We start from the raw sequence: 27,362 nt of genomic DNA, 5'->3' as shown, positions 1-27,362 counted from the left end.
CAACCCACTATCTTTTCCTAACCTTAACTAAGTGGGTTTTATTGCCTAAACCAAACCAAATAGTTTTGTTTGATGTCACAACCTTAAACACGAGTTTAAAACAGCAACCGGAGTAAAGCATCACAGTTCGAGGCTACCCAGTGTGTTGACTAATGACGCCAATGACAAAATGTCAGTATGTGACGTTTTGGGATGCAGCTGAAGTCCAGAGGTCTTCATGGGTTTACGTGGTTCCTAGTAGTAGCCAAGACTTGACCAGGGACTTAAGTCAAGCCTGGTCCCGATTATTATACAGTATATAGTCTAGCCGACTACAGGTAGCTGTAGGTCTTGTCTATTTCTGATGCTCTACCAGCATGTTTTTGACACTTTTTGCCCCCAATCGGTCAACATTTGCTTAATTTAGCGTTAAAATGGGCAATTTATCAGCTGACTAAGTGATGAAGCCAGATAAATAGCCACCATTTTAAAATAAGATGCTCCTGAAGCTGGAACTCCATTTTCCACTATGGGTTTTGTGCAGTGGCTCTGTAGGAATGTAACTCCCAAGGCCAGCATCTGACTTAGTTGGGAGATATTTTTCCAAAAAAACAAAAAAAAAAAAACAATCCACTGAATATTAATTGAGCCTCTCAGCTGCAGACGAACCTGTCAGCAAAATAAGAGTCTGATAAGTGTTTTGGATTTGTTTTTTGGGGGATTTTTTTCTCATTCACCGCCACAATCAACCACTTTCTTTCTTTCTTGGTCTGAAAGCACTGAAAGTAAAATGTTTACATGTTTAAATATATGTATATGTCTCAAGTTGAGATTTCCATGCATAGTATTTAGAGACCTGCTGCCTGTTGTTATAAAATAAAAGCCCATTGACTACATAAATGATTCATGAAAAGCACTGTACATATAAAATTAAAAAAGGAAATAAAAAAAATAATAAAAAGGTTTCCTATTTTTGAATCCTCATAGTCAACTATCCAACCAGTAGTAGTAGTATTTTGAGTATTAAAGGTGTTTTGATTGCCTATTGATTGTCATTTGATTGTATGTCTGTGGAATTCTGGGTATTGTAGTTGGATGACTTGATTCAGCCTCAAAGTGAGCGCTAGGGGTGTTGTGAGCTGACATTGTGGCAGCAATGGCTGGTGATCTCAATCAAATGTCATGAGGTGATAAAAGTTGAAGACATATGAAACTGCTGCAATTAATTACAACTAAAGAAACCTTAAACCATCAACATCTTTATGCCGGGATCAGAATACACGATATGTTTGTATTTCATAACGTTCATGGACCATTATGGGCCAGTAGGCTTCTGGGCAATAAGGGCAAAAACTGTAGGGGGGGCACAAGTAACCAAATAAATGTTAACCCTTGTGTTGTCTTCCCTTTGACCGTGAACTTGTTGTCCATCCAGGTCAAAATTGAATTTTTGGTGCTTTTTTCAGCATTTTTGTCTCTTTTTTTATGCTTTTGACACTTTTTAAAATCTTTTTGTTGCTTTCTTTCCACCTTTTGTTTTAAATCCATGGTCAATAAACCTAATTTATATATTATAATACCAATTGTTTTAGTTAAAAAGGCAGAAATTATGAATTATTTTGACTAAGGGTTAAAATCAAAGGATGTAGTCAGGATACTGTTTTAAAACCATTTAAACATGTTTTTCAGAAGATTTGAATAAAAAACCCATAATTTAATTAATGTAATCATTCATTTTACCTGGAAAGAACGTCGTATGGGTTCCACACGACATACTGTACATCCATGCATCCATGTTTGGACTATATTTCAGCATTTTGGTTCAAAGAAACCCATATTTGTAATATAAAAAACTTTGGGTCAAATTTGACCCGAGGACAACACAAGGGTTAAAAGATAAAGAAATATTCAGAGATACATGCAGATTGCACAGGCCCCCTACATGTCTTTTAGTGAATGGTATTCACTAGTGTTTCATCCTGCTCTCATCAACTTAATGACACACGTTGTACAGTAGGTGTTGTCAAACTCTGTCAAAGAAGGAGTGACACCGTCCTCTTTAGGTCCGGATGTTTGAGGCGTCCCAGTTTTTTCACTGTCACACACTACACAGGATGAAACAGGACAAACCAGACTTTTTGTAGCCACGTCTGTCGGGTGAGGTGCATTATGGGGCCGATATTGTGTACTCTGATCCTGGCATTAATCTAGGATGATCCCGATTAAAGTGACATGACTTTCACATTTGACAAACTGACCAGTTTTAAAAAGGTTGATGATAGCTCTACAGGGTAACAATAAATGGAAACATTGCTTTCTCCCTACCCCCAACAGTCCGCTGTGACCAGAACACCCCCGTCTCCCGTCCACACGTCCTCTGTAAGTCACCCCGCCCCCCCCCGCGGATCGTACCTTTCATCGATCAGTGGCGTCTCAGGAGTTTGGCGAAGAATCCAGAAGAGGCCGGCTTGTCGCTCTCCTCCTCCACCTCCTCCTCCTTTTTGGCCTGGGCCTTCTCCTCTCCCGGCCCCAGGTCCCCCTCCAGTTGCTCCAGCTCCGACTGGTCCAGCAGCTCAAAGTCCTCCATCTCGCTGTCCGACTCCTCGGCCAGCTCCAGCAGCCCGGTGGTCTCTGGGAGTCTGGACCGCGTCGTGCCGGAGCTCGGCGCCGTGAAGCCGACCGCTGCTTCTATCCTCTCCTGCATGGCGGCCGTGACGGCGGCCGCGATGAAGTCGCCCGCCATCTGGTTGACTAACTCGAGGGCTTTGTCGGTGGTTTGGTCTCCGTGACGAGGGGGCGTGGGCTTGGATGTGATTGGCAGCTGAGGTGAAGGCGAGGGAAGGCCGAGGCTGAACTCATCGTCATCGTCGCCATTGGTCGTTGCGCCGTTGTCCAGTGAGGGGAATTCTGGGAGGCCTCCAGTGAACGCTTCTTCTCTGTCAAAGTCTATGACGTAAAAGACAGATTTAAAAAAAAAAAGCTATGGCATTAAGAATTTGATTTGCAAGAATAGTGAAGTGCAAGACTTATTCCCCCCCCCCCCCCCAAACTGCACCACAGAGGGCCACAGGAAGTCATTCCTGCCTGTGGCCATCAAACATTATAACTCCTCCCTCTAAGTGTCTGACACACACACACTTAGTGAGTTTATTATATTATCTGTATATTATCTGTTTTGTGCAATAACAGTGGCTTAAAATGTGTGCAATACTATTGCTGCTACTATTCATTCATTATTACTGTTCACCATTACAACTCCTTAATTATGTAAATACCGTATCATAAAAATTAATTTAACTGTGTACATATCCACAGTCCATATATTTCTTTATTTATATTTCTACTTTATAGCCTTTTTGAGACTGTAACCAAATGTCCCTTCGGGGATCAATAAAGTATTTCTGCTTCTGATTCTGATGAGCAGTTGCAACACAAAACCATATCAGACACATATTATCAGGATATAAGCACAACATGTACCGTCTGAGTTCTCAGTCTGTGGTGTGTGTCCTTCTGACAGGTTGAAGGTCCCGTTGTCCGTCCACGTCACGTCAGACACCTCTGTGTCTGAGACAGACATCTCCTTACACACCGTGGAGTCGACCTGGAGGAGGAGACACAAGTGAAGGCTTCGATTTCAGATCTGGCAAAAATAATCTAACTGGATGAGAATAAAATATAGTAGAGCTGCCTTGTGTTTAGACCCGCACGATTTGGGGGGAAATATGAATCACGTTTTTTTAGCTTAGAATTGATATCACGATTCTCTGCCACATTTTTTCTCACTAAGTGCAATGTTTATAGCACACATGAACCGTGAAAAACCAAAACAAATTGGCACTACCAGACAGATTTCTTTTGGCACCTTGTGCATCACAACATCCTGTAAACATAGAAGCTTCAATGAAGAGAAGGGAGAGCTTAAAATCCTACTTTATAAACTCACAGAAGAAAGTAAGCAGTGTTTGTGATGCAGTCGGCTTGTAAGATTAAATAAGAATCAGTCATTAAAAAATTAAATCGTGGTGAATCAAGATCGTGCAGGCCTACTTGTGCAGTCTGTTGATTGGTACTTGAAGACAACATCATATCAACATTAAAACATCATTCTGGATCATTTCCTCTGAACACCAAGACATGTAGGGTTTCAGTGGTCGCCCTCTGCAGGATCTAATTCCCACTACGTTGGGCTATGCATACATGTACTGTATGTGACATTACATAATACTCTCAAATTTGGATATGTGGACAAATGGTTACCGCAAAATCTTTTCTGTCATTTTCCGTATCATCAACAAAATAAAAGGTCGGGGTTTCAGTTCTTGTAGTAATGGTTCGGGTCCACATTTCTATTCTTAATCAACAGTCCTGCTAGTTTGATTCCTCATCCCTCTGTGTTACATCCACTTTATAAAATAATAATAATAATAATAATAATAATAATATATAAAATTATGATTTAAAGGATCCAATGTTGAGACTTTGCAGGGCAGCGTACTAAGTGAATATAATCTGTAACCAGACGTTTGGGTTGAGGAAAATCTTTAGCTCGATGTTGATGTGAATCATGTGTACTGGATTCATTAGGGCTCATTAGATTGAGAGGAGATAATTAGCCAACCTTGGGAAACATGGAAGAGAGGTCCGACTCGATGCTTTCTTTCACAGTCTGAGACTGCATCATTCGCTTCTCTGAAAGGAAGAAAACATGGAGGCCACTGATTTAGTTTACTACTATAATATGGAATATAAAATAAGTAAAAGAGAAGCTTGTTAGGGCATGATTAAAAAGAAAATCATTTCCAGGTCATTTGAGGGGTTTCCATCTGCTGTTTCGTTTCTCTTTAATCAAAGTAAAGAATAGGGGACAAAAAATAACATTTTTGTAATTGTAAGCAATAAGCAGGGCATTTTTTGTGAAATAATGACATTTCATAATTACCATGGTTGTCTTTGATTTTCTGAAGGAACTCCCCGATGCCAAAGTCCAGCTTCTGCAGAACTGGCTTTAGCCACAAACCGACCTCGTGAGATGAGACCAGAGGCCACAGGAAAATGCCCAGCACTGCACAGGGGGGTCCAAAGAGAAGACACAAGGGGGTTTGTTTCCATAAAGTCCATGAACTTACCAGCCATAAACAAAGTAATTTAAAGTACAAACTTTATTAGCAGAAACAAGTTTGCTCATCATGTTTGGATACAGTATGCTATGTTATTTATTACTATATATGTTACTGGTAGGCTCAGAATTGGCCACATAATGCAATACTTTGATATCTCCCATCTTTGTTGGGCTGTTGACACTCAGCTATATCCAGATATGGCAAAGGTACTCACTTCCTGTACTCAAGTAGAAGTACAGATACTTGTGTTAAAAAATACTCTGGTAAAAGTAGAAGTACTGATTTAACTTCTTTAATCAAGTAAAATTAACAATGTACAGGCTTGGAAATTTACTTAAAGTATAAAAGTAAAAGTAGCCTTGTGAATGACAAACTTAGTGAGGACTAGATCAGGACTGGATTTAAAGCTGATTCAGGTTTCCAACTTCGGCCCAGGACAACTTCTCTCTGTTGATGTTTTATTAAATCAAGCAACAGTACAAACATGGACATGGATAGCTCTGCTACGGCTGTGTGTGTGTGTGTGTGTGTGTGTGTGTGTGTGTGTGTGTGTGTGTGTGTGTGTGTGTGTGTGTGTGTGTGTGTGTGGTAACAAAAGAAACAACTTCTTGTACAAAACAAAAGTAACGAGCCAATTTTGTAAAATGTAAGAAAGAGTAGAGAGAAAGAGAAAGAGTAGAAAGTACCGATATTCGTGTTAAAATGTAAGGAGTAAAAGTAAAAAGTCGCCAAAAAATAAATAGTAAAGTAAAGTAAAAATATCTGAGAAATCTACTTGAGTACTTTAGGTTACTCACCTAGAATATATGAGATAACAATCCCTGGAATGTAACGTCCTAAGACAGCGAAAAAGGTGCAGAAACTGCAAACCAGCAGGCAAAACTAGAATAGAAAGAAAGCACACACACACACACACACACACACACACACACACACACACACACACACACACACAAACACACACTCACACACACACACACACAATGTTTATTCTACTGTCATATTCAGTATAGTAAGCATTAGTTGCTTTCCTAGGCAAACTTCAACATTTTGGAAAACATGTTTAATCTTGATGCCCAAAACCACAAATTGTCATATTAACGTATCTGTTTGTGTACAAATTAAACAATCAAGATACATTTTTGAACTTTGGAGAAATAGAAGCTCACTGTTTTCCCCAGCTTGCAGCCTTTATGCTAAGCTAATCCCCTCCTGGCTCCATACACACATAACACACAGAGATAAGAGTCCTAAAATGTTGAACTAATCCTTTAAAATGCAGAAAATGCTCACATGGACACCCTGGTGATGGAATAATTACTTCATAATAATAATTTGAAGTTGTTTTAGTTTGTGAAAATTGAATTTTAAAGGTCCCATGACAAGGTACATTTGGATGCTTTACGTAGGCCTTAGTGGTCCCTAATACTGTATCTGAAGTCTCTTTTACATAGACCTTAGTGGTCCCCTAATACTGTATCTGAAGCCTCTTTTACATAGACCTTAGTGGTCCCCTAATACTGTATCTGAAGTCTCTTTTATATACCCTTAGTGGTCCCCTAATACTGTATCTGAAGTCTCTTTATATAGACCTTAGTGGTCCCCTAATACTGTATCTGAAGTCTCTTTTATATAGACCTTAGTGGTCCCCTAATACTGTATCTGAAGTCTCTTTTATATAGACCTTAGTGATCCCTAATACTGTATCTGAAGTCTCTTTTATATAGACCTTAGTGGTCCCTAATACTGTATCTGAAGTCTCTTTCCCAAAATTCAGCCTTGGTGCAGAATTCCAGCCACTAGAGCCAGTCCCTGTGCCATTTCTGAGTCTGTAGCTTTTGAGGAGGAGATGGGCGGGGGGCAAGGTGGAGGCTGGGGGTGTGGTCTTGACCACCTGCCACTTTGCTCATTTGAAAGCCATGAAGTCTCTCTCTTTCTCATGGGCGGGCAAAGCAGAGAAAGGGGAGGTAACCTTTCCCCTTATGACCTCATAAGGAGCAAGATTCCAGATTGGCCCATCTGAGCTTTCATTTTCTCAAAGACAGAGCAGGATACCCAGGTCTCGGTTTACACCTATCACCATTTCTAACCACTGGGGGACCATAGGCAGGCTGGGGGAACGCATATTATTGTTAAAAAAAAACTCATGAAGTGAAATCTTCATGCCAAGGGACCTTTGAGAATTTATTCATTATGTGAATTTTTCCAACAACGTGGTTGCAGACTCACCAGCTGTTGAAACTGGTCCACAAACCCTTCAGCTATCTATTATGATTATGAACTGAAACAAGATTCAACAACTGCATGGAATGAATAACTTCTTAAAACATTCCAGAAACAGGCATGTTTAGGCTGTTTATTCCCCTTTAAAAGAAATAATATGTTTATGATTTACGACCAAGTCAACTTTTCTAACTATGTTTGCAACATACACGGTGGGCTTCACTGCTCTGGCTTGTGTCCACCCAACCCTGCTCCACCATGCAAAGTCCCAAATATCTGTATTTGAAGACCTGAAAGCCTGAACACCACATGCTCTACCGATGAAACCCTGTAAAGACAATTCCGGTTTTTCTGGGGCCATCACCCGACTCTGCCTCACCTTGCCGGGGTTTTGCTGTTTGAAAGCTGACGTCTCCTGGAGGAAGAGGTTGAGGGAGTTGCTGAGCTGAGGTCCAGTCCCAGAGCGGCTGTCCTGGCCTGAGTCAATGATCTCCCAGCTACAAGAAAGTAAGAACAGAAGCAATGTTAGTCAATTTTAATGTTATTCACGTTGACAGTGTATTCTGCCACTACACGGGTGGAAAGTTGTCTGAAAAACTTGCTCTAACCTTATTCAAGTAGTTGTTGTCGCCTAAACTTGAAACAACGTGCTGCTGGTCTGGCTTTGTTGGACCAGTAGGGGCACTGGAATCACTCTTAAAGTTAGTTTGGGCAAATATTTCTTGAAACTTTGTGCAGCACTTTCTTCGGTCATTGTCTTTAAATGTGCTTTATGAATAAAGTGATTTGACTTGTTGGTACGTGTAGATGGTCCCCATGTCCTTACTGATATGCAGTGACTCTGCATTAAAAATAGTATCAGCATTTGACCTGACCAAGAGAGGGATTGAAGAGGTTTGTTTGAAGGCTTAGAATTCTACTGGTTGAGGGTCATTGATGAAATTTAGTCCAAGAAAATAGCCAGTCCAATGCAAATGTCAAGGTCTAAATTAGAAAGCCTCCCATACAACTGGCTAGATGACTAAACAGACACGCGGCAGATGGGAATAGAAATGTAAAAGTGCTTTCCATGCTGTGGTACTGTTGGGAATTCTAGGCCGGCTGGTAAGGTATGAAACCTTCCCCCCCACATCGAGGGTTTCCACAAAGCATCTCCTGTTTAAGCTCTACTATCAGCCCTCGTCCTCACTTCACATAAAACAGCTATAAAAGGCACACATGTGGCTCATCTGTAGGTCATGTGGAATAAATAGATAAGGGTGTGAGGCAGCCGAAGTCCTGCTTTAGCTTTTGTTTCACTGGCTTAACTAGCAATGGGTTTTGCCATTGCTGGATTCCTAAAGGGTAAAAGGTATGTTCTACTACACTGGGTAGGCACAAAGACAAAAACAGATATGCATTTTTAGCAAGTCCAATTTAGGAAGTCAAATTTCCACTGTGGTTCAGATCAACTTATTCAAACAGTGTACTTTAACCGGGGCAAGGTCAACACCTTTTATCAGATTAAATGACAATATACTAAATTTAAATCCAACAGAGGATGGAAACATGTTATGTGAAAGCAGCTGTCCTGGAAACAGCTGGTGTGAAATCACCATTCAGATCTAATTACCATAACAGCTAAGCAGTTAACACAGCTGTGGGGTTGCTGTGCTAATTGGAAAATATGTGACCTGTAGTCTTAAAGGGGTAATGCATTTCTTTACGTTCCAAGAGTTGTCCACTATTTCGACTTTAGGCCTCGGATACCAACCTCTTTCATTAATACATTGTTGAACATATCTAGCTGATGGTGTGGTCCCTGCAGGTGAAAACCACAGTCAGGCTCAGTCCAGTCAATCAATCACCAGAAGTCATTAGAGTGCATCATCATGGGACCCTACTATTATTTTGTGCCAATCGATTTGATAGATATTGAGATAGTTCACCTGGTAAGTAAACATGTTCATCCGAAGATCACCGAAGTCATTACGATTCATTCTCTGGGGGATCATGAATGTGTTTACCAACTTTCATGGCAATTCACTCAATAGTTGTTGAGATATTGGTCCAATATTGATTATTTGGTTCAAGTTGGACAAACATATAAGGTTGACAAATATAAAATATTGCTATCCCTAAAAAGCCACACCCTAGTACAACTGAATTTCAACTCAAAACACAGGCTTCCAGCTTCAACACGAAAACCACGTGTAAAGTTTGTAATGGTTTTGACAACCCAACATCAGTTTAACCATATTGTTTGCTAAAGGAGAAAAAATAAACCTTGGACCCTATTACCCTTTTTTTCCTTTAATCCAAATCCAAACCTCCCGTCCTCCAATCATGTATTTGCTAGGTTGCAAGGAACAAGCACGAGAGGCCACAAGAAGTGACAATATCACACATATCCATAACCCCTCCCACCTGACCCAAACACTCAGCCTCGTCTCAGATAACCCTGATTATGCCGTCTCAACTTTCAGGCACATGCATCAGGAGGCGGATTTCCAGGGAAACGTGATGGGTTGAACATGAGACATTGATACTATGAAGAAACAATAAAAGTAAGGGATGGAAAGGACAGGCATTTCTCCAATCCACCAAGACATCAACCCCCCAAACATGCCTGCTCTTGTGTCCGTGACATGGCATGGACAACACGATGAGATGGGGCATGTGACTGCTAATGACCGTGTTCCAGACAGACGTCTCCCTAGAAAGAGATGCAAGTCTTCTTGGAAAGTTTCCCCACACCACAGATCGCCTGGAGAGTGGAAGTAATTAAGATTTTTATGTAGCATCTTTTAAAACAAAGTTACAAAGTGTTTCACCGGATACAAATGCAGAAAAATCAGAAACATACAGATATAAACAGCAGGGACACATACAAATGCCGAGGACACAAATTAATTACAGCCTCCATACAGGAAAGGCAACTTGGTAGAGATAGTTTTAGGGGGGATACAGGTTCGGAGGGATGGAACCCTAATTGGAAAAGTGCAATAACAGGAAGTGCCATCGTGAAACCAAAAAAATATATAAATTTGAAAATGTTTCCTGAGGTAATAAATCAAGGGAGAAGTGGGTCACTTTTGCATAGACTTCTACAGAAACCGATCTCCTATTGCAACCACACGTGTTGCCCCTGCAGGAGATCAGATAGAAAGCAGGTTTAAGGAGTCTCCCCCTGCTGGAGACCAGATAGAAAGCAGGTTTAAGGAGTCTCCCCCTGCTGGAGACCAGATAGAAAGCAGCTTTAAGGAGTCCCCCCCTGCTGGAGACCAGATAGAAAGCAGCTTTAAGGAGTCTCCCCCTGCTGGAGACCAGATAGAAAGCAGGTTTAAGGAGTCTCCCCCTGCTGGAGACCAGATAGAAAGCAGCTTTAAGGAGTCTCCCCCTGCTGGAGACCAGATAGAAAGCAGGTTTAAGGAGTCTCCCCCTGCTGGAGACCAGATAGAAAGCAGCTTTAAGGAGTCTCCCCCTGCTGGAGACCAGATAGAAAGCAGCTTTAAGGAGTCTCCCCCTGCTGGAGACCAGATAGAAAGCAGCTTTAAGGCACTTCTGCATTTGCAGCACTTCACCGAACCGGATGCTTTGTCCATTAATATTATACAGTCTATGCACAGGATAAATCATTTCCAGCGCAAGAATTGTATTCTGAAGCATCAGCTGGACTCTACGTTGGGTGGATTTATATTCCCATCTGTCTCTGAATGCCGCTGTTCTCCGAGATTGTCAAGTGAATTACAACTCGCCAGTTTTAAACCAGACGCATTTGCACAACTTAAGAAGAGAGTCATCCTTCATCCTAACATCTATGGTGTGCAAAGACATTTTTCAGCTCTTGTGTCACATGCTGTCTGAGCTCCACAAAACCCTTTGGATACTGAGAAACAACTATATCGCGTTTCCTTGTTCCAGATCATTACAGACCACCAGCTCCATCACCCACTGGTTTGTCAACCAAAAAGTAACTTGTTTTCACAGTGGTCTGAAGACTTCAAGACGTCAGGAAAATGTCCAACTTTCAACAGAGAACTTGTCACGTCAGAGGACTACCAGACAGAAAAGGAGGGCAGCTGCAATACATGAGCAGCTGTCGGGCGGATGTCACTTTTTACCCAACCAGTAATCTCTAAAACAACACAGGGAGCAGCATGTCTGAGCCTCTAACAAGCCCGGTGACTGCGCTTTAAAAATAGAGCGAGACGAACAATGCAAAGAATGGCGGCAAAAACAACCCAGCTCTTCTTTTGATTGGGAAGGCATGGGTGTAAATATGTTTACCCAGCTGCCTGTGTGGGTACATAACATAGAAACCCTGACTCTGAAGCAAGTAATACCTGTTTATGTTCTCCATACAGCCTTTTATACAGTTTGTAATACACATTAACTTTGTGAGAAAGCAGAGTACTGGCTGATCGAGTGTACAGTTAATGCCTTTGCAGAAGGCCGGTCTGGCGAAGACACTAAGCTAAAAGCTTCATGTAATATAAGACACCAGTGTTATGGACCCGTGGGGGGCAATGACGCAATGATGTGTACCACTTTCCAAGTATATCTGTGGCGTGTTGTTCATGTTGTTGATCTATTTAGTATGAAATTAAGAGTTAAATATGCCCAAAATATTGATCCAACTTCCCTTGTCATGAGTTGAGGTCATAAAATATGGATATTTAACACTGATTGAGCAATACAACACAAACAAGTACCCAACTGCAATCCCCTATGTGATAGTTTACAGTGTCAGGAGCATTTAAGTTTCAGTTTAACCAATTCACCAAATGAATATATTTTTTTAAATCTCAGTCATCACTCCTCTTTTTCAGAGCTACGTCTTCAGTTAAAAGAAACCAGGAGTAACTACGTAGGATGCTGTTGCTGGAAAGACATGTTGTTGCCGAGAAAAGCGGTAAATTTGACTATTACTACTAAATTTGACATTTTGACTGATAATTTATGGTAAATGTCTTCCTATAGCCAAAGGTTTTTATTGTTATTATTATTTTTATTATTATTATTAGTACTACGGTTAGTACTGTTATCTTTATGCTGAATTTTTCTCTCTATGCTGTATCCTTCTTGCTGAAAACTGCTGCTGGAAATTTCAATTTCCATGCGGGAGGAATACCAAAAGGATCAATAAAGAGAAGTCTAAGTCTAAATTCTTTAAGCACCTAAAACAATTATTTTGTCACGTTGAGGTATATTTCTCAAAACCAAAACAAACGAAAACCATAACGTTCTGCAAGGCGGGATAGCAAAAGAAGTAAGTGAGAAAACAAAAATGTTTTTTTTTTTAGATTTTGGATGAACTGACCCTTTAAGTTCTTCTAGACTATCTTCAACAGATCACACACACAACTCCAGCCATACCTCAGTCCTGCCCCACGATCTTCAGGAGACATCTCAGGTAACTTCAGAAGATTTGACGACGCAGTGATGAAATAGATAGTCAAGATGATAGCGACAACTAGAACTTGTCTTTGTAGTAGAAAAAAAAAACTGCCGGCACAAACTCACGGTTGAGCCAAACTCAGGTTTTAGGTGCCACACAGCGCGAGAGCAGTTTGGGTTTATACTCAATGAAGCTCCTGTTGGAGTATTTCAAAACAGCCTTGTCTAAAAATAAACGGGTCACACTACATTCCAACTGGCAGCCATCAGGGGGACAGAGTGATGGGGTTGGGGGGGTGGGGTTGGGGGGATGGGGGGAGGTAGAAACAGCAACACCCCTCCACAAACCCCACCAAGACATCAACCCCCCCAAACATGCCTCCTCTTGTGTCCGTGACATGGCGTGGACAACAGGATGAGACGGGGCATGTGACTGCTGATGAACGTGTGTTTCCCAACAACTCGACATTTTAGCAAACACAATTTGTTGCTAAGAGAGAAGACGATTGATACCACTTAATATCAGAATGACAAATATACAGCTACTGCCAGCAGTCGCTTAACTTTGGTTAGCATTAAGACGGGAAAAGCGGGAAATTGGTTCTGCCCAAAGTAGGGGTGTACGTGACTCAGAATTTTGATGGTCAAATTAGACTAGGGTGACCAGATGTCCCCGGTTTCTGGGGACAGTCCCCGTTTTTGGTGACCTGTCCCCGTTTTTGGTGACCTGTCCCCGGCTGGATCTGTCCCCGTAAATGTCCCCGGTTTTCACTGTGACTGACAGACCTGAAATTGGAATGAAAGAGAGAAAGCACTGACCAAACGTAGCCGATAGTCGCACACCCTCCACCCGCAGGCTCAAGGCAGCCAGAGCCAGCGCTGCTCAGAGATGTTTTAGAAAGTTGTATTCTCCGATGCTAAAATCCCTGATTATTTACATGGAGTCTGGTGGGTTTAGCGAACGCAATTTCGCGGACTTTTATGTTTTAAAAAACAATCGTAATCTTTGACAGGAAGGTCGACCTTCTTAGAAATCCTTTCCATAATGTTGTCAGACACTTAGAATATTAATCTAAGCCCTTAATGAGAACAGCTCTAGGTCTAGTGTTTCCGTTTTAAGTTTTACAAAAATAAAAACATGCCGGGTTTTGGAGGTATTTACGCTTCTGGGCTGAAAATGTCCCCGGATTTTGACTGAGAAATCTGGTCACTTTAAATTAGATGCAGCTGTTCAATTCGAATATTTCACAATTTGTTAGCCAACCATCTCCCAGGTCGAGCTCCAGACGTCACACACAGACATAAGAGAGTCAAAGGTTAGACTATTTCTTTCAAGCTAATTGTTTACCATGTTCCAGATTAGGGACCGAACTGCCACTCTTAGCCATATGTCGTCTAGGGTAACTTAGCATTTAGCTTCAGAGCTACTAAACGTTAAGGTTGATCAAAACAGTGTCTGCTAAGGCATTAGCATGTAGCACAAGAGCCAAAAATCACCCAGGTACAGATGGCTGCTCCCCACGTTCTCATCACTTCTTGGTAATTTTACCAAAGGGCAAACTCCCCGAATCTTTTATCAACAACCCGAAAGGCGCGCAGCAACTAGCCGCGCCAGTTCGACTACTACACCTTGTTTTAGTGTCCGTGTTGGTCAGCGCAGCAGGGCACTACACACACATCTTGAGGTCCAAATCTTAAGTAGTGTTCTGTGATGTGTGGTAGCTGGTTTCTTATTTTTTTCATATAGACTAACAAACAACACAATATTGAATTGCCAGATCTTTTTAAACAGGGTTCAGCGAGACGTTCAGGGTCACAGAAGTTATCTAGTAAACGGGCCATAACCTTCCAAACTATGATGGTTTGGAAATGTGCAAAAACATTTCTTTTGCCGACACTTGATTTCAAACAAAAGCCAGACGCTATATGTTACTAAGTTGCAATGAGCTGTACATTCACTCTACTTCTAAACATGAATGTTCTTATTGTTGTTGTTATTATTATTGTTATTTTGTTGTCTTTATACTGTCTTTTTTTATCATTTTTTTAAATTTAATTTTTCTTGCTAAAACTGCTGCTGGAATTTTTAATTTCCTCGCAGGAGTCATCCCAAAAGGATTAATAAAGAGAAGTCTAAGTCTGACATAAGGCTGAAGATCTCAGAGCCTGACCTGGAAGGCCTCTGTTTCTCTGGACAGCTGCTGCTGTCTCACTCCGACTTACTATACGCTGTGTCCCCAGCTGCTGCTGTCTCACTCCGACTTACTATACGCTGTGTCCCCAGCTGCTTCTGTCTCACTCCGACTTACTATACGCTGTGTCCCCAGCTGCTGCTGTCTCACTCCGACTTACTATACGCTGTGTCCCCAGCTGCTGCTGTCTCACTCCGACTTACTATACGCTGTGTCCCCAGCTGCTTCTGTCTCACTCCGACTTACTATACGCTGTGTCCCCAGCTGCTTCTGTCTCACTCCGACTTACTATACGCTGTGTCCCCAGCTGCTTCTGTCTCACTCCGACTTACTATACGCTGTGTCCCCAGCTGCTACTGTATGGACAGGCATGAAAGCAAAGAGCGCTCAACCTGCAGCTACTTCTGACAAATAAATGTCCCCAGAAGAACCCCGCACGCTGACTGACAAAAGAAAACAAATCTTCTGAGTCTTTCAGTGGGCATCCCTAGTCCACCTACCAGCACCTTCGAAAAAAGCTCACATTGACACTCATTCTTTTGACTGACACCATTTGAATATATTATTTAAATATTACACAGTTGTACACATTGTGCTACTGCTGGCACGTGTTTAACCCTCCTGTTGTCCTCGGGTCAAATTTGACCCGTTTAAAAAATGTCCATATCTGAAATATGGGTTTCTTTTTGACCAAATTACCACAAAAAAAATGGACTGGATTCCATACAACGCTCTTTGCAAATGCAATTAATCACTTTCATTCCTCTGTACGTTCCTCTGATCTTAACTATTAGTCCAAATAATTCTTTTTTAACTCAAATATTAGGTGTAATTCTATGTAAATGAGGGTTATTGAGCATGAATTCCAAAAAGTATACAGTGTAAAAACTAGTGGTAGTAAGGTGGTGTTAGTGAAAACTAAAAAAAAGTCGGAAAAAGGAATAACAATCACAATATTTGCCCCCAGGAGAGAGAAATATAAATCTTCTAAATTAAAAGCTTATGGAGACTAAAAAGACAAAAATCCCCAACAGTGAGTATTAACACTTCTGTCCTATTGCCCTACAATATCTATAATTAAATCTCTTTCGAAAAGCAATATTTAGGCTGTGTTTTATAGCTTTTATGATCATAATTTCTAGCATAATAAATTTGAAAACTTTTAGGCTAAACATTCGCTTGTAAAAAATTTAAATTCTATTCTTTAAGATAAGACCCATGGTCAACTACATTTCACTGTTTGACCAAACAAGCAAACCATGTGTGTAAATATGTGATTTTAGGATGAAAAATCTAAAATCCTAAAATATTTCGACACCATGACTCTGTGGCGTCACATTATTTGGCTGTGATGAAACACTCGTGGCCGGTTTGTTGTTTTCTACCAGTCGTCCTCCGTCCAACCAGAAGGCTGCTCTGAAGCACCCCACCCCCCCCCCCCCCCCCCCCCCCATCCCCCCACTATCTCTAGTGATCTGATTGGCTGGTCTGCCTCATGTCACAGCTCTGACTCAGTGGAGAAACAGCTGAGTCACACACACACACACACACACACACACACACACCACACACACAGTTGTTAGGTTTCACAACTCACACGGCGTTGTGTGTTTGTTGTGGTAACTAACAGCAGCACGGCGAGTCTTTCCTGAATGACGTGTTTTTCCCGCCCCATGTGTGTTTTCAGTGTTGCAGGTGATAGTTTTCTAGTCAAAACAAAATACACTATACTATGATTTGGTGCTAAAAGGTGATTAAAATGACTGTTTTCTACACCTATTTAGTCACGTACTTAACTTAATAACTTAAAGTTATCGGTCAGGCTAAAAGAAACCAACTGTTGGGAGGAAACATGATGTGACAGTGGTTTTCTGTGTCAAAGTCAGCCATTTTGTTGAGCTTAAAGACAGAATAGATAATCGGCTGATCCAAGTTACAGTGACTTGATTATTTCATATGATATTTTACAGCTTTGTTTAACCCTTGTATGGTATTTGGGTCAAATTGACCCATTTCAAATTTTTACAAGAAGAAAAATGGTACAAATATACAATTTTTCTTCCTGAAATCAACGTCCTTTCCTTATTTCCTGTGACAAACATGTATTCTTGACTCAATTCAGAACATTATTCTGGATATGACACATAGTGGCTTTTTAACATGAATTATAACCTTATGACAAAAAACAAATCCAACTTCTAGTAGAGACTGATTGCATTCCCTAAACATGTGTTATCTCAATTGTTTGAAATTGAGATAAGACAATATTTAAAGACAATATTTAAAGACAATATTTGTTAATAGATTATGAAGTATGAAGACAATACAAGGGTTAAGGCTAGATTCCCAGCGGTCACACTTTACATTAGTTGTTTCCATTCAAGTGTCAAGTGGCGAATTTCTAAAAGACAAAATTACTGTAGGTGCGTTTTCATCAATTGCTTTAGAGCGAATAGACACAGCTAAAGCGTAGCTTGGCCAGAAGTTGGCACTAGAAGAAGAAGACAGCAGAAACACGTAATCAGTCCTTTGAGTTAAAGGTTTGCTAAAATCCCAGTTAGTGTATCAACTTTTTCAACAAAGGAAAAAAAACAGTTTTTTATCAAATTCTGCTGGTTTCATTTAACTTTTCAAATGCAATTCGTCAAAACGTGCATATAAAAGTGCATGCAAATGGTTGAATGGAAAACAACTCTTGACTTCCATAATTCCCTGGAGACTTGTCCTAACCCTAACCCCCTAAACCTAACCCTAACCCCCTAACCCCCTAACCCTAACAGCTTCTTGCCTAATCCTAAACTTTACCTTCACCTTAAACCAAGTCCCCACCCTAAATGTAAAGCTTTACGTTATGAGGACTAGCATTTTGTCCCCAAAAGGAAGATTGTCCCCACAATGTGACCCTGTAAACAGATTTATGTCCCCACAACATGCATCCACACACACATACAGAGTCCCAACAGGGAGGGACACTGTTGGCTCAAACGTCCCAGCTGTCAGATCGCATTTTGGGTCGGCAACTAATCTTTCACAAGCCCTTGCCTGAGACTTGCTCTGGGCCTGATGTACAACTAGCCCAGACACCTCTGACCGACAACAGCAGGTGACAACAACACAATCCAAAACGCCCTGCTGGCCAAATGTCACGGGGACAGAGAGAGAGAGAGAAAGGCAGAGGGGAAAGAGAGAAAGTAAAGTAGTAACGAAACATGCAAATTAGGATAGATGAGCCTGTAATGAATCCAGCTGCTATGATCAACCAGATAAATGGAGTTCTACTATGACAGTGTCAACACAAACTGATCAGTGTAGGCATCACAAGACTTCAAAGCAAGATACTGGAGAGTCTACATACCTACACACCACACTAGTTGTAGTTGGAACATTTGTAAGACTACAAACATGGTGGTGGGCCACGTGCAATGTTCTAAGCCAATCATCTCAGACCAGTAGGTTTCACAGGCTCAGTTACCATAGTAATTGACTCTGAGGTTTGGTTACCTCTCTTTCTGGAACGAGCTGGAGTTGCCCCTCTCTCTCGGTTTTGATTAACCTCCCTTTCTGAAACAGAAAACTCAGTTTCCCTCATCTCAGGGTAAACTAACTCAGAGTTTCCCTCATCTCAGGGTAAACTAACTCAGAGTTTCCCTCATCTCAGGGTAAACTAACTCAGAGTTTCCCTCATCTTGGGGTAAACTAACTCAGAGTTTCCCTCATCTCAGGGTAAACTAACTCAGAGTTTCCCTCATCTCAGGGTAAACTAACTCAGAGTTCCCTCATCTTGGGGTAAACTAACTCAGAGTTTCCCTCATCTCAGGGTAAACTAACTCAGAGTTTCCCTCATCTCAGGGTAAACTAACTCAGAGTTTTCACTAAGCCTGCATAATGAAACGGACCCCATAAAGGGAGTTGATTGATAGGTTTTGCAGGATGAGAAGGAATCTCCTCCATATCAACTCATAATCAATCCTCCACATCGCCTTCAGTCTAACTCTGATTATTGTTATGATTGTGAGATGGAAACCCAGCTCGGAACTTTGGACCTGGACTCACCAGGCTCTGTTATATAATTCAGATGTGTTGCATCCAGCCTGGCGCCCACAAATTCTTCTCACCTTCTCTGAATCCCACCGAGCCTTCGGGGCTGGCATCGAGTAACAGACAACTGCCCTGCCACTCACACACACACACACACACACACACACACACACACACACACACACACACACACACACACACACACACACACACTCTCACACACACACACACACACACACACACACACACACACACACACACACACACACACACACACACACACACCACTCTCACACACACACACACACACACACACACACACACACACACAAAGTGTGTCTCACTATCTTTTTGGGGACCCTTCATTGACATAATGCATTCCCTAGCCCCTTAACCATCAACACTAAATGCCTAACCTTAACCCTTACCCCCTCCCTAACCATAACCTAATTCTAAAACCAAGTCTTAACCCTCAAAGAGTTCTTTAAAGTTGTGGGGTCCAGCTTTTTGGCCCAACAAAGCTGTCGGAATACTGTATTCCCCGTTTTTGGACCCCACAAATGTGGTAAAACAACACACACACACACACAATCACTTGCAAAATAAGGTCAGGAGTGTGAACCAGGCGACTCATCACCACCTTCACAACTTGGCCAATTGGTTCATAAATTGGCAACATGGATCCTTTTACCAAGAACAACCAGAACATATCTTAAATACTCTGCTTCTTATTGATACTGAACATGTTCTGCGCACCTGTTGTCACAATCATCAACATGTAAAATAAGATGCTTGTGCATCAATTTTTAAGACAAGATATGGTTCTTGCAGTACAGTTTCTCCGGCCCACCCCATGACTGTAGGTACACACAGTAGGGTTAAGAACAGGGTTGCAACTAAAGATTATTTTCATTGCCCATTAATCTATTATTTTCTCGATTAATCAAATTGTTGTTTGGTATTTAAAATGTCAAAAGAAATGGTGAAAAATGTCAATCTGTGTTTTTCCAAGCACCCAACACAACGTCCTTAAATATAAAAATACAATATATGACCTTTAAAAACAGAGACGATCAAGACGTACAGGGCTGAATAAACGATCATAGTCTTTTTCATCATGGTCTTCAAGACCAGGGGACAAGGTCTAAAGCTCTGCAAAAAGCTGGGATGTGGACCTTTTAGTTAGATTTGTTTTGTCTATCTGCTATTTCCAAAGAGTTATTTTTGAAGGTGATGAACCTTCAATATGCAATAAATCAACAGCATATAAATAATCACACCTGAAACATTACCTTACCCAACATTACTCAAAACAACTGATGTCTTTCATATTGTCCCCTGAACCGACTGAATGTGTTCAGGCTCCCCCAAGTGGTCAAATGTGAGGAAGGGGTTCCAAACATCCAGATAGTGTGTAAATCCAGCGAGAAACGTGGACTAAACTTCTAAAAACCATTAAAAAACTATAGAATTCTGAATTTTGTTAACGCTCATGTTGTCTTTGGGTCAAATTGACCCATTTTCCTATATCAATGTTCTTTTTAATTCCCCAAAATAACATGATTGATTCCACCCAACGCTCTTTACCAAGTACAAATCTCTACTTTCATTAATTTTGGGGCGTCTTATTCAATTTTATAGCATTTGGCAAACAAATTAAAGTGTTTTTGAAATAGTATTGAGTAAAAGTTGACATATTCCAGTCTGTGATTATCATCAACATCCATTCCTTTAATTGTAGTCTCAATAATTCCTAATTTCTGCTTTTCTAACTCAAACATCAGGTATAATTTCCTTATGTATTGACAATAAATCCCAAAAATAACTGTAAAACTACAGTTAATAAGATAGTGCTATGTAGTGTTAAAAACGTCAAAAAATGTTTGAAAAAACATTGAAAAAGAAGCGTCAAAAGTGTTGCAAAAAAGAGACAAAAACGTTGTTTTTTTTCAAAAAAACATTGATGAAAAGTATCAACAAAAGTGTCGATTTTCAATTTTGACGGGAAGACGACACGAGGGTTAAATACTCCGTGGTATCTAATCGACTAATCTTTTTGAGTTAATACAATCCAATCACAAGGTGAGGGAGTGATCAGGGACCTGAACCTGAGTCCTCACATGGTTCAGTCCCAAGGATTAGATTAGACAGTCATGTGTGACCAATCAGCTCGGCAGGCCTGCAGCTGGTCAACCGGCCAGCGCAGATTTTGGGATGAGTGTCCTCTAGGAAAGGATGTACCCATGATACATCTGCACATTCAGTTTCACATGAGACACATCACTAGTGTAGGCAGGGAAACTGTATCAGCAAGGCAAGACCCTCATGTTGTCCTCGGGTCAAATTGACCCGTTGTCCTATATCAATGTTCTTTTTAATTCCCCAAAATAACATGATTGATTCCACCGCTCTTTGCCAAGTACACATCTCTACTTTCATTAATTTTGGGTCATATTCAATTTTATAGCATTTGAAAAAAAAATGGAAGTGTTTTTGAAATAGTATTGAGTAAAAGTCGACATATTCCAGTCTGGGATTATCATCAACATCCATTCCTTTAATTTTAGTCTCAATAATTCCTAATTTCTGCTTTTCTAACTCAAACATCAGGTATAATTTCCTATAAATGAGGTTTATTGACCATAAATTCCAGAAATAACTGTAAAACTAAAGTTAATAAGTTAGTGTTACGTAGTGTTGAAAACGTCAAAGTGACAAAATTGGAGAAAAAAAACGTCAAAAGTGTTGGAAAAAGGGACAAAAACTTAAGAAAAAGTTAAAAACATCGATATAAAGCATCAACAAAAGTGTTGATTTTAACAGGAAGACAACACAAGGGTTAAAAATGCATTAATATTAGATCGTTTTATCTTCATTTCACATAGCCAGACGGGATCTGAAGGGTTGAATACTCTCATTATTCATGTTATATGTGAGAACCACAGTTTTCCACCTGCTAACAGAGCAACAAAAGGAGTTAAAAGGAATGTCTAGTACTTCAGTAATTAATATTAAAAAACTCCAAGTTATTCAGAATAAAGCTGCACGTGTGTCTCTCGTGTGGGTTTAGATCAATTGTTGATATAATGCATGAAAGCCTCTCACGGTTTAAAGTTAAAAATAGATTTGTGTATTCACTGATGTTTTTTTTTACATATGTTATAACAAAGAAAACACCTTTTACTTTATATACAAAAGCTATCCTTTACTGTGGATCCACGTCATTATCCAAGAGGCGTGCAGGAGGAGGGAGCTTTAGTTTGGCTTTAAAAAAACATTTAAGACATATTCACTTCAAAGGAATTAAATATTTAATATAGGGCTTTTGTTATCTTATTTCTTAAAATATGTGTTATCAAGTCGGAGCAGTGTCTTTTATTTTATTTTTTGTATTTGCGTGCAACTGTAAGATTTAAATATGATTTGTATTTTCAAATGTTATGTCTAAAGTAATGTCATAAAGAGTATTGTCAAAGACCAGATGTAGGACCCCAGGAAGAATAGCTTTTAGCTTATGCTAAGCTAATGGGGATCCGAATAAAACAGACGGTCCAGTGTGTTTTTCACAGTAATTAACATCTGCTTTGTTTATTGTCCACATTATCCACGAGACCTAGCGAGTGTTGCCATGTAGAAGAAGTGTTTAGAGCCAATCCAGGGCTGCTTTGTTGTTGAAATAAGGAACAAAACACGGCATTAGAGCTGAATTTATCCCACTTTGACCCAGAATCTCTCTCTCAGGAGGGTAATCTGTAGATTCAGATCACCAGTCGGCTTATTAGAAGTTCCTGACTGAAATAAACAGTAGAACTTGTAATGGGCTTTCATGCTTTCAATTTGAAGTACCGTACACAGACTTGCACCCTTCGACTTTTAATCACAGGAACAGATATTTTCTAATTCAGTTGTTCATCTTTTCTACTGATGATGTGCTCCAACCGTGTCTGAAATTAAGTTTTACTTCCAGAAGCAGAACAATTCCTTTATCATCAATTATCTATCTAATGCACACAAAAAAACTAATCATGACAAGCCCAACGCTCTGCAGTCTAGTCTTATTAACTAACACCATTTATGGGTTAGTTAGTCCAGCTGAGCTTTTAACCTAATAAGTTTTTATTGCTTTTTAACCCTCATGTTGTCCTCGGGTCAAATTGACTTTTCCTACCCTCACTATCCCGTAGCGCTAAGCTAAGCTAATAAGCAAACCTGCAGGTCTTTGAGGATGATAAATGAACTTCAAAAAAGTAGCCACCATCAACTTTTTTCTTTTACTTCCCAGTTGTATTTTTAAGATTCTTCTCTGCCAATGAAATCTGCCCGTACGCCAACCTGGAGCTGAGACCCCGCCCACCAACGTTTCTCAACCAATAACACGACCGCAACCCGTCAGATGTGTTTCCAGAAACTAAAACCTCTGTAACATCCACACCAGAGTCCTACCTTGCAGTCATGCTGCGCCATAAGTGAGCTCCTGTGGGAGAGAAGACATCTATTATTCATCTCATCATCATCATCATCATCATCCACTGAGTAGGTCACATCATTGTATAATGGCCTAATATGAGAGGAGAGGAACAACTATAAAGCTGCTGTAAACACAGATTATTACTGACAATGGAGAAAAAGAGCAGTCGTCAAACATTTTCATAGAATTGTTGGCAATGCTGTAGATTTATTACACAGAAAATCTGGATCGGAGTTTTTTCAAAGCATTTCTGTGAGTGATTTTTATTTTTATTCTCATGTATGTGTCTTATTCTCATGTATGTGTCTTATTCTCATGTATGTGTGTTATTCTTATGTATGTGTGATAAATATGTGTATACAGTGGGGTTTGAAGGTTTGGGCACCCCAGGTAAATTTAAATGTGTGTTAATGTGCATAAAAAAGCCGAGAAAAGATGGAAAAATCTCCCAAAGGCATCAAATGACAGATCAGACATTCGTATAATATGTCACAGAAAGTTACATTTTATTTCCTTCATTTACGCTTTCAAAATTACAGAAGACAAAAAAATGGTGTCTGCAAAAGTTCGGGCACCCTGCAGAGTTTATAGCATGCACCGCCCCCCCCCCCCCCCCCCCCTCATTTTGAAAGCTGAGACCTGACAGCGTCATGGATCATCGTCTGGAAAGACTTTTGCAGATGCAATTTTTTTTGTTTTCCTTTATTTTGAAAGTGTCAATGATGAACTTTTCTTTGACATTTTGGAGATTTTTCCATCTTTTCTTGGCTTCTTTATGCACATTAATACAATAGTTTTTCGTATTAATTATCTTTCGAGCCCCACTGTATGTGTTTGTTGTGTTATGGTTGTCTTGCTACTGGATGCCTAAACTTTCCTTCAGGATGAATAAAGTATCTATCTATATATCTATCTATCTACCTACCTATCTATCTATCTATCTATCTATCTATCTATCTGTCTGTCTATCTATCTATCTGTCTGTCTATCTATCTATCTATCTATCTATCTATCTATCTATCTATCTGTCTATCTATCTATCTATCTATCTATTACCTACCTATCTATCTATCTATCTATCTATCTATCTGTCTGTCTATCTATCTATCTGTCTGTCTATCTATCTATCTGTCTGTCTATCTACTGTCTGTCTATCTATCTATCTATCTATCTATCTATCTGTCTGTCTATCTATCTATCTGTCTGTCTATCTGTCTATCTATCTCTGATTAAATGTCTCCAATTGAATGTAAAGACAAGACAGAGACAGAACTTTTGAGTTTCAACAACACCGTTTTGGGGATTTTTATTAACATGAAAAATGACTTAAAGGAATAATTTGATTAATTTACTGTCGATCAACTCATTCATTATTTAAGTTTCCTGTCTCATAAAAAAAATCATAAATCACAGAAAAGCCACAAGATTACAGAATTTTTCCTATTTTGTAATTGATTTGATTTGATGATATTTTTTACTCTGCCCTGCCTCTGGGATATACTGTACTGGATAAGGTATACCGTATACTGTATGAGGTATTTTGGTGTTACCTGTGGACCGGGACCGAGCGATGTCTCTGGCGGTCACCGTGACGACCAGCAGAGCCAGCAGGGCGGCCAGAAGGCTGTAGGCTCGGAGAGAGCTGAAGGCCACGAACCTGAAGAGAAACCAGACGGAGGTCTCACTCGTATCAGACACCAGTTTACCCTAGAGGTCGACCGATACTGCTTCTTCAAGGCCGATACCGATTATTAGACGTTAATGAAACCCACATGCATTTACAGTAGAGCCCGACCGATATATCGGCGGGTCCGTATTATTGGCCGATATATCAGGCATTTCCCGATCTATCGGTATCGGCATTCATAATGGCCGATAAAAAAAATTAAATAAAATGATTACAGTAAAGTGAGATAGTAGCTGGTAAAGGACATACAGGACGTACTGCTCCGCCATTCATGTTTTCGCTGTCACATGGTAAACTCACAGGTGCTGCTAATCAGGGCTGTAGTCAAGACCACCTTTGTCAAGTCCAAGACCAAGACTAGTCGAGTCCAAGTCAAGACCGAGTGCAGGACAGGATAAAAAGGTCTTATGCATGACAGTATCAAGACAATCATTTTGGGTTTCACTTTCCCTCCAATATTATTATTATCAACATAATAAAGACACCTGGACTCGGTCCAGACCAGAAGCCATATCTGGCAGACCAGCAGCCGAGACCGAGGCAAGTCCGAGTCCAGATACTAGCGAGTCCGAGACAAGTCCGAGACCATAGAAAAACGGTCTTGACTCCTGACTCAGGTCCAAGACCGGACTCGAGTACTTCAGCCCTGTTGCTAATGCTGTTAACCCTTTGTGTTTGTCTGGGTTGAAATTTGATTTGTTTGTCGTGCTTTTTCTACACTTTTCTCAACATTTTTGTCAATTGTATTCCTATTTTTTTGTCACTTTTTTGACGTTTTTTTAATTATGTTTTAGTCAATTTTTTAACAATTTCTTTGTCGCTTTTTCCAATATTTTTTATGTTTTTTATCACTTTTTCAGCATTTAAAAACATTGTTTTTCTTTTGTTGTTTTTTTGCCTGTTTTTTTGTAGTTTTTTTTTCAACATTTGTCACTTTTTTCAACGTTCTTTTCTGATATGGAAAGTTTTTGTAAACTGGTCAAATTTGACCCGAAGGACAACGCGAGGGTTAAAGGGTATCGTAAGTTAGAAGAAGGAAACATGGAGGACCACATGAAGTCAAAAATCCAACTTTCAGGAACGGGAGTCTTCTTCTTCAGCCAGAAGAAGAAAAAGGAGACTGAAGAGAGCGAGAGACTCGGCCTGCACGATTCAGGAGGAAAAAAAGTAATCACCATTTTTTTTTTTGCTTAGAATTGATATCACGATTCTCTGCCACGATGTTTTTGACCATAACAAAACAAATTGGCAGTACCAAACATTTACCCAACAAAGATTGTTTTTTTGCAAAAGCCTGGAAAACATAGATGACATAGATAGAGATAGAGATAGATAGACGTAGAGGCTTCAATGAAGAGAAGGGGGGCACTTAAAAACTTAATTATCATTCAGTTTCATACAATCTATGTTTAAAACTCACGGAAGAAAGTAGCAGCGTTTGTGATGTAGTCGACTCGTGATATTAAATGAGAATCAAAGTCATTACAAAAGTTATTCCTACATATTAGATCTTTAAGGTTGTTTTTTAAAGGAGTGTTCCGAAAGCGAGGCTATTTTTTAATCAAGTAGATCCTTAGCTTTCAGGGGGAAATATTGTAATTAATAATACTATAATAATAATAATTGTCCACATGTGATCAACATTTACCTGTTTTGTCATCCCTCTTACTGACATATCAATTACTTTATGAAAAGGTTTGAAATTCATATTAAAAAAAATAAAAATAAAAAACATCTGATAGCCTATAGGCCTATTATGAAAGTGAAACTCCCTTTGTTCACTGTGTGTGTTTGTAATGTGAGAATATTGAGGAATGAAGATTTTAACATTAAGTTTAAGTGTAATCCGAATGGGGGTCTGTGTGATATCCCTGCGTCATGATGCCTACCAGATCACCGTGTTGGCTGCAGCAAACAGGGCTGAAGTCCGGCACGGTCTCTGCTTCCAGTTGACCAGGCCGGCGAGACGACACCCTAGGCGGCCGGGAGGCGTCTCCATCTCGCGGTGTGCCCGGCTCAGCGGCCCCTGCAGCCCGGAAGCTGCCTCCCCGCAGCCCGCGGTTCCTGTTTCCCGGCTCCCCAGCATTGGAAGACGAGCGCGGACCCTCCGCTCCGTCGCTCAGCTCCTCCGGCAGATATCCGTGTCAGGTTAAACTGGTGGTTAGTGACAGTAGTTCCGGGATGCTTTCAAAATAAAAGCAGCCACAATTAAAACCATAACATGACACTCTTTGGATGTTTTTACATAGGCCTTAGTGGTCCCTAATACTGTA

The 27,362-nt window shown here is 40.3% G+C and overlaps 1 protein-coding gene across 1 annotated transcript; it reads right to left on the bottom strand.

Annotated features, from left to right (window-relative positions):
• Nucleotides 1-1,931: 1,931 nt before the first annotated feature.
• On the bottom strand, nt 1,932-27,175 carry retreg1 (reticulophagy regulator 1). Its single transcript, XM_032531103.1, has 9 exons — nt 26,979-27,175; nt 24,953-25,059; nt 23,378-23,408; nt 7,705-7,822; nt 5,900-5,984; nt 4,922-5,044; nt 4,601-4,671; nt 3,460-3,583; nt 1,932-2,925 (listed from the first exon to the last, which is right to left on the bottom strand). The coding sequence occupies exons 1-9, from the start codon at nt 27,173-27,175 to the stop codon at nt 2,402-2,404; spliced, it is 1,380 nt and encodes a 459-aa protein (XP_032386994.1). The 3' UTR covers nt 1,932-2,401.
• Between the last annotated feature and the right edge of the window lie 187 nt (nt 27,176-27,362).

The sequence above is a fragment of the Etheostoma spectabile genome, chromosome 12 (genome assembly GCF_008692095.1).
Source record: "Etheostoma spectabile isolate EspeVRDwgs_2016 chromosome 12, UIUC_Espe_1.0, whole genome shotgun sequence".
NCBI lineage: Eukaryota > Metazoa > Chordata > Actinopteri > Perciformes > Percidae > Etheostoma > Etheostoma spectabile.
Note: the sequence above shows the minus strand (reverse complement) of the source record. Positions and strands in the feature narration are given on the sequence as shown.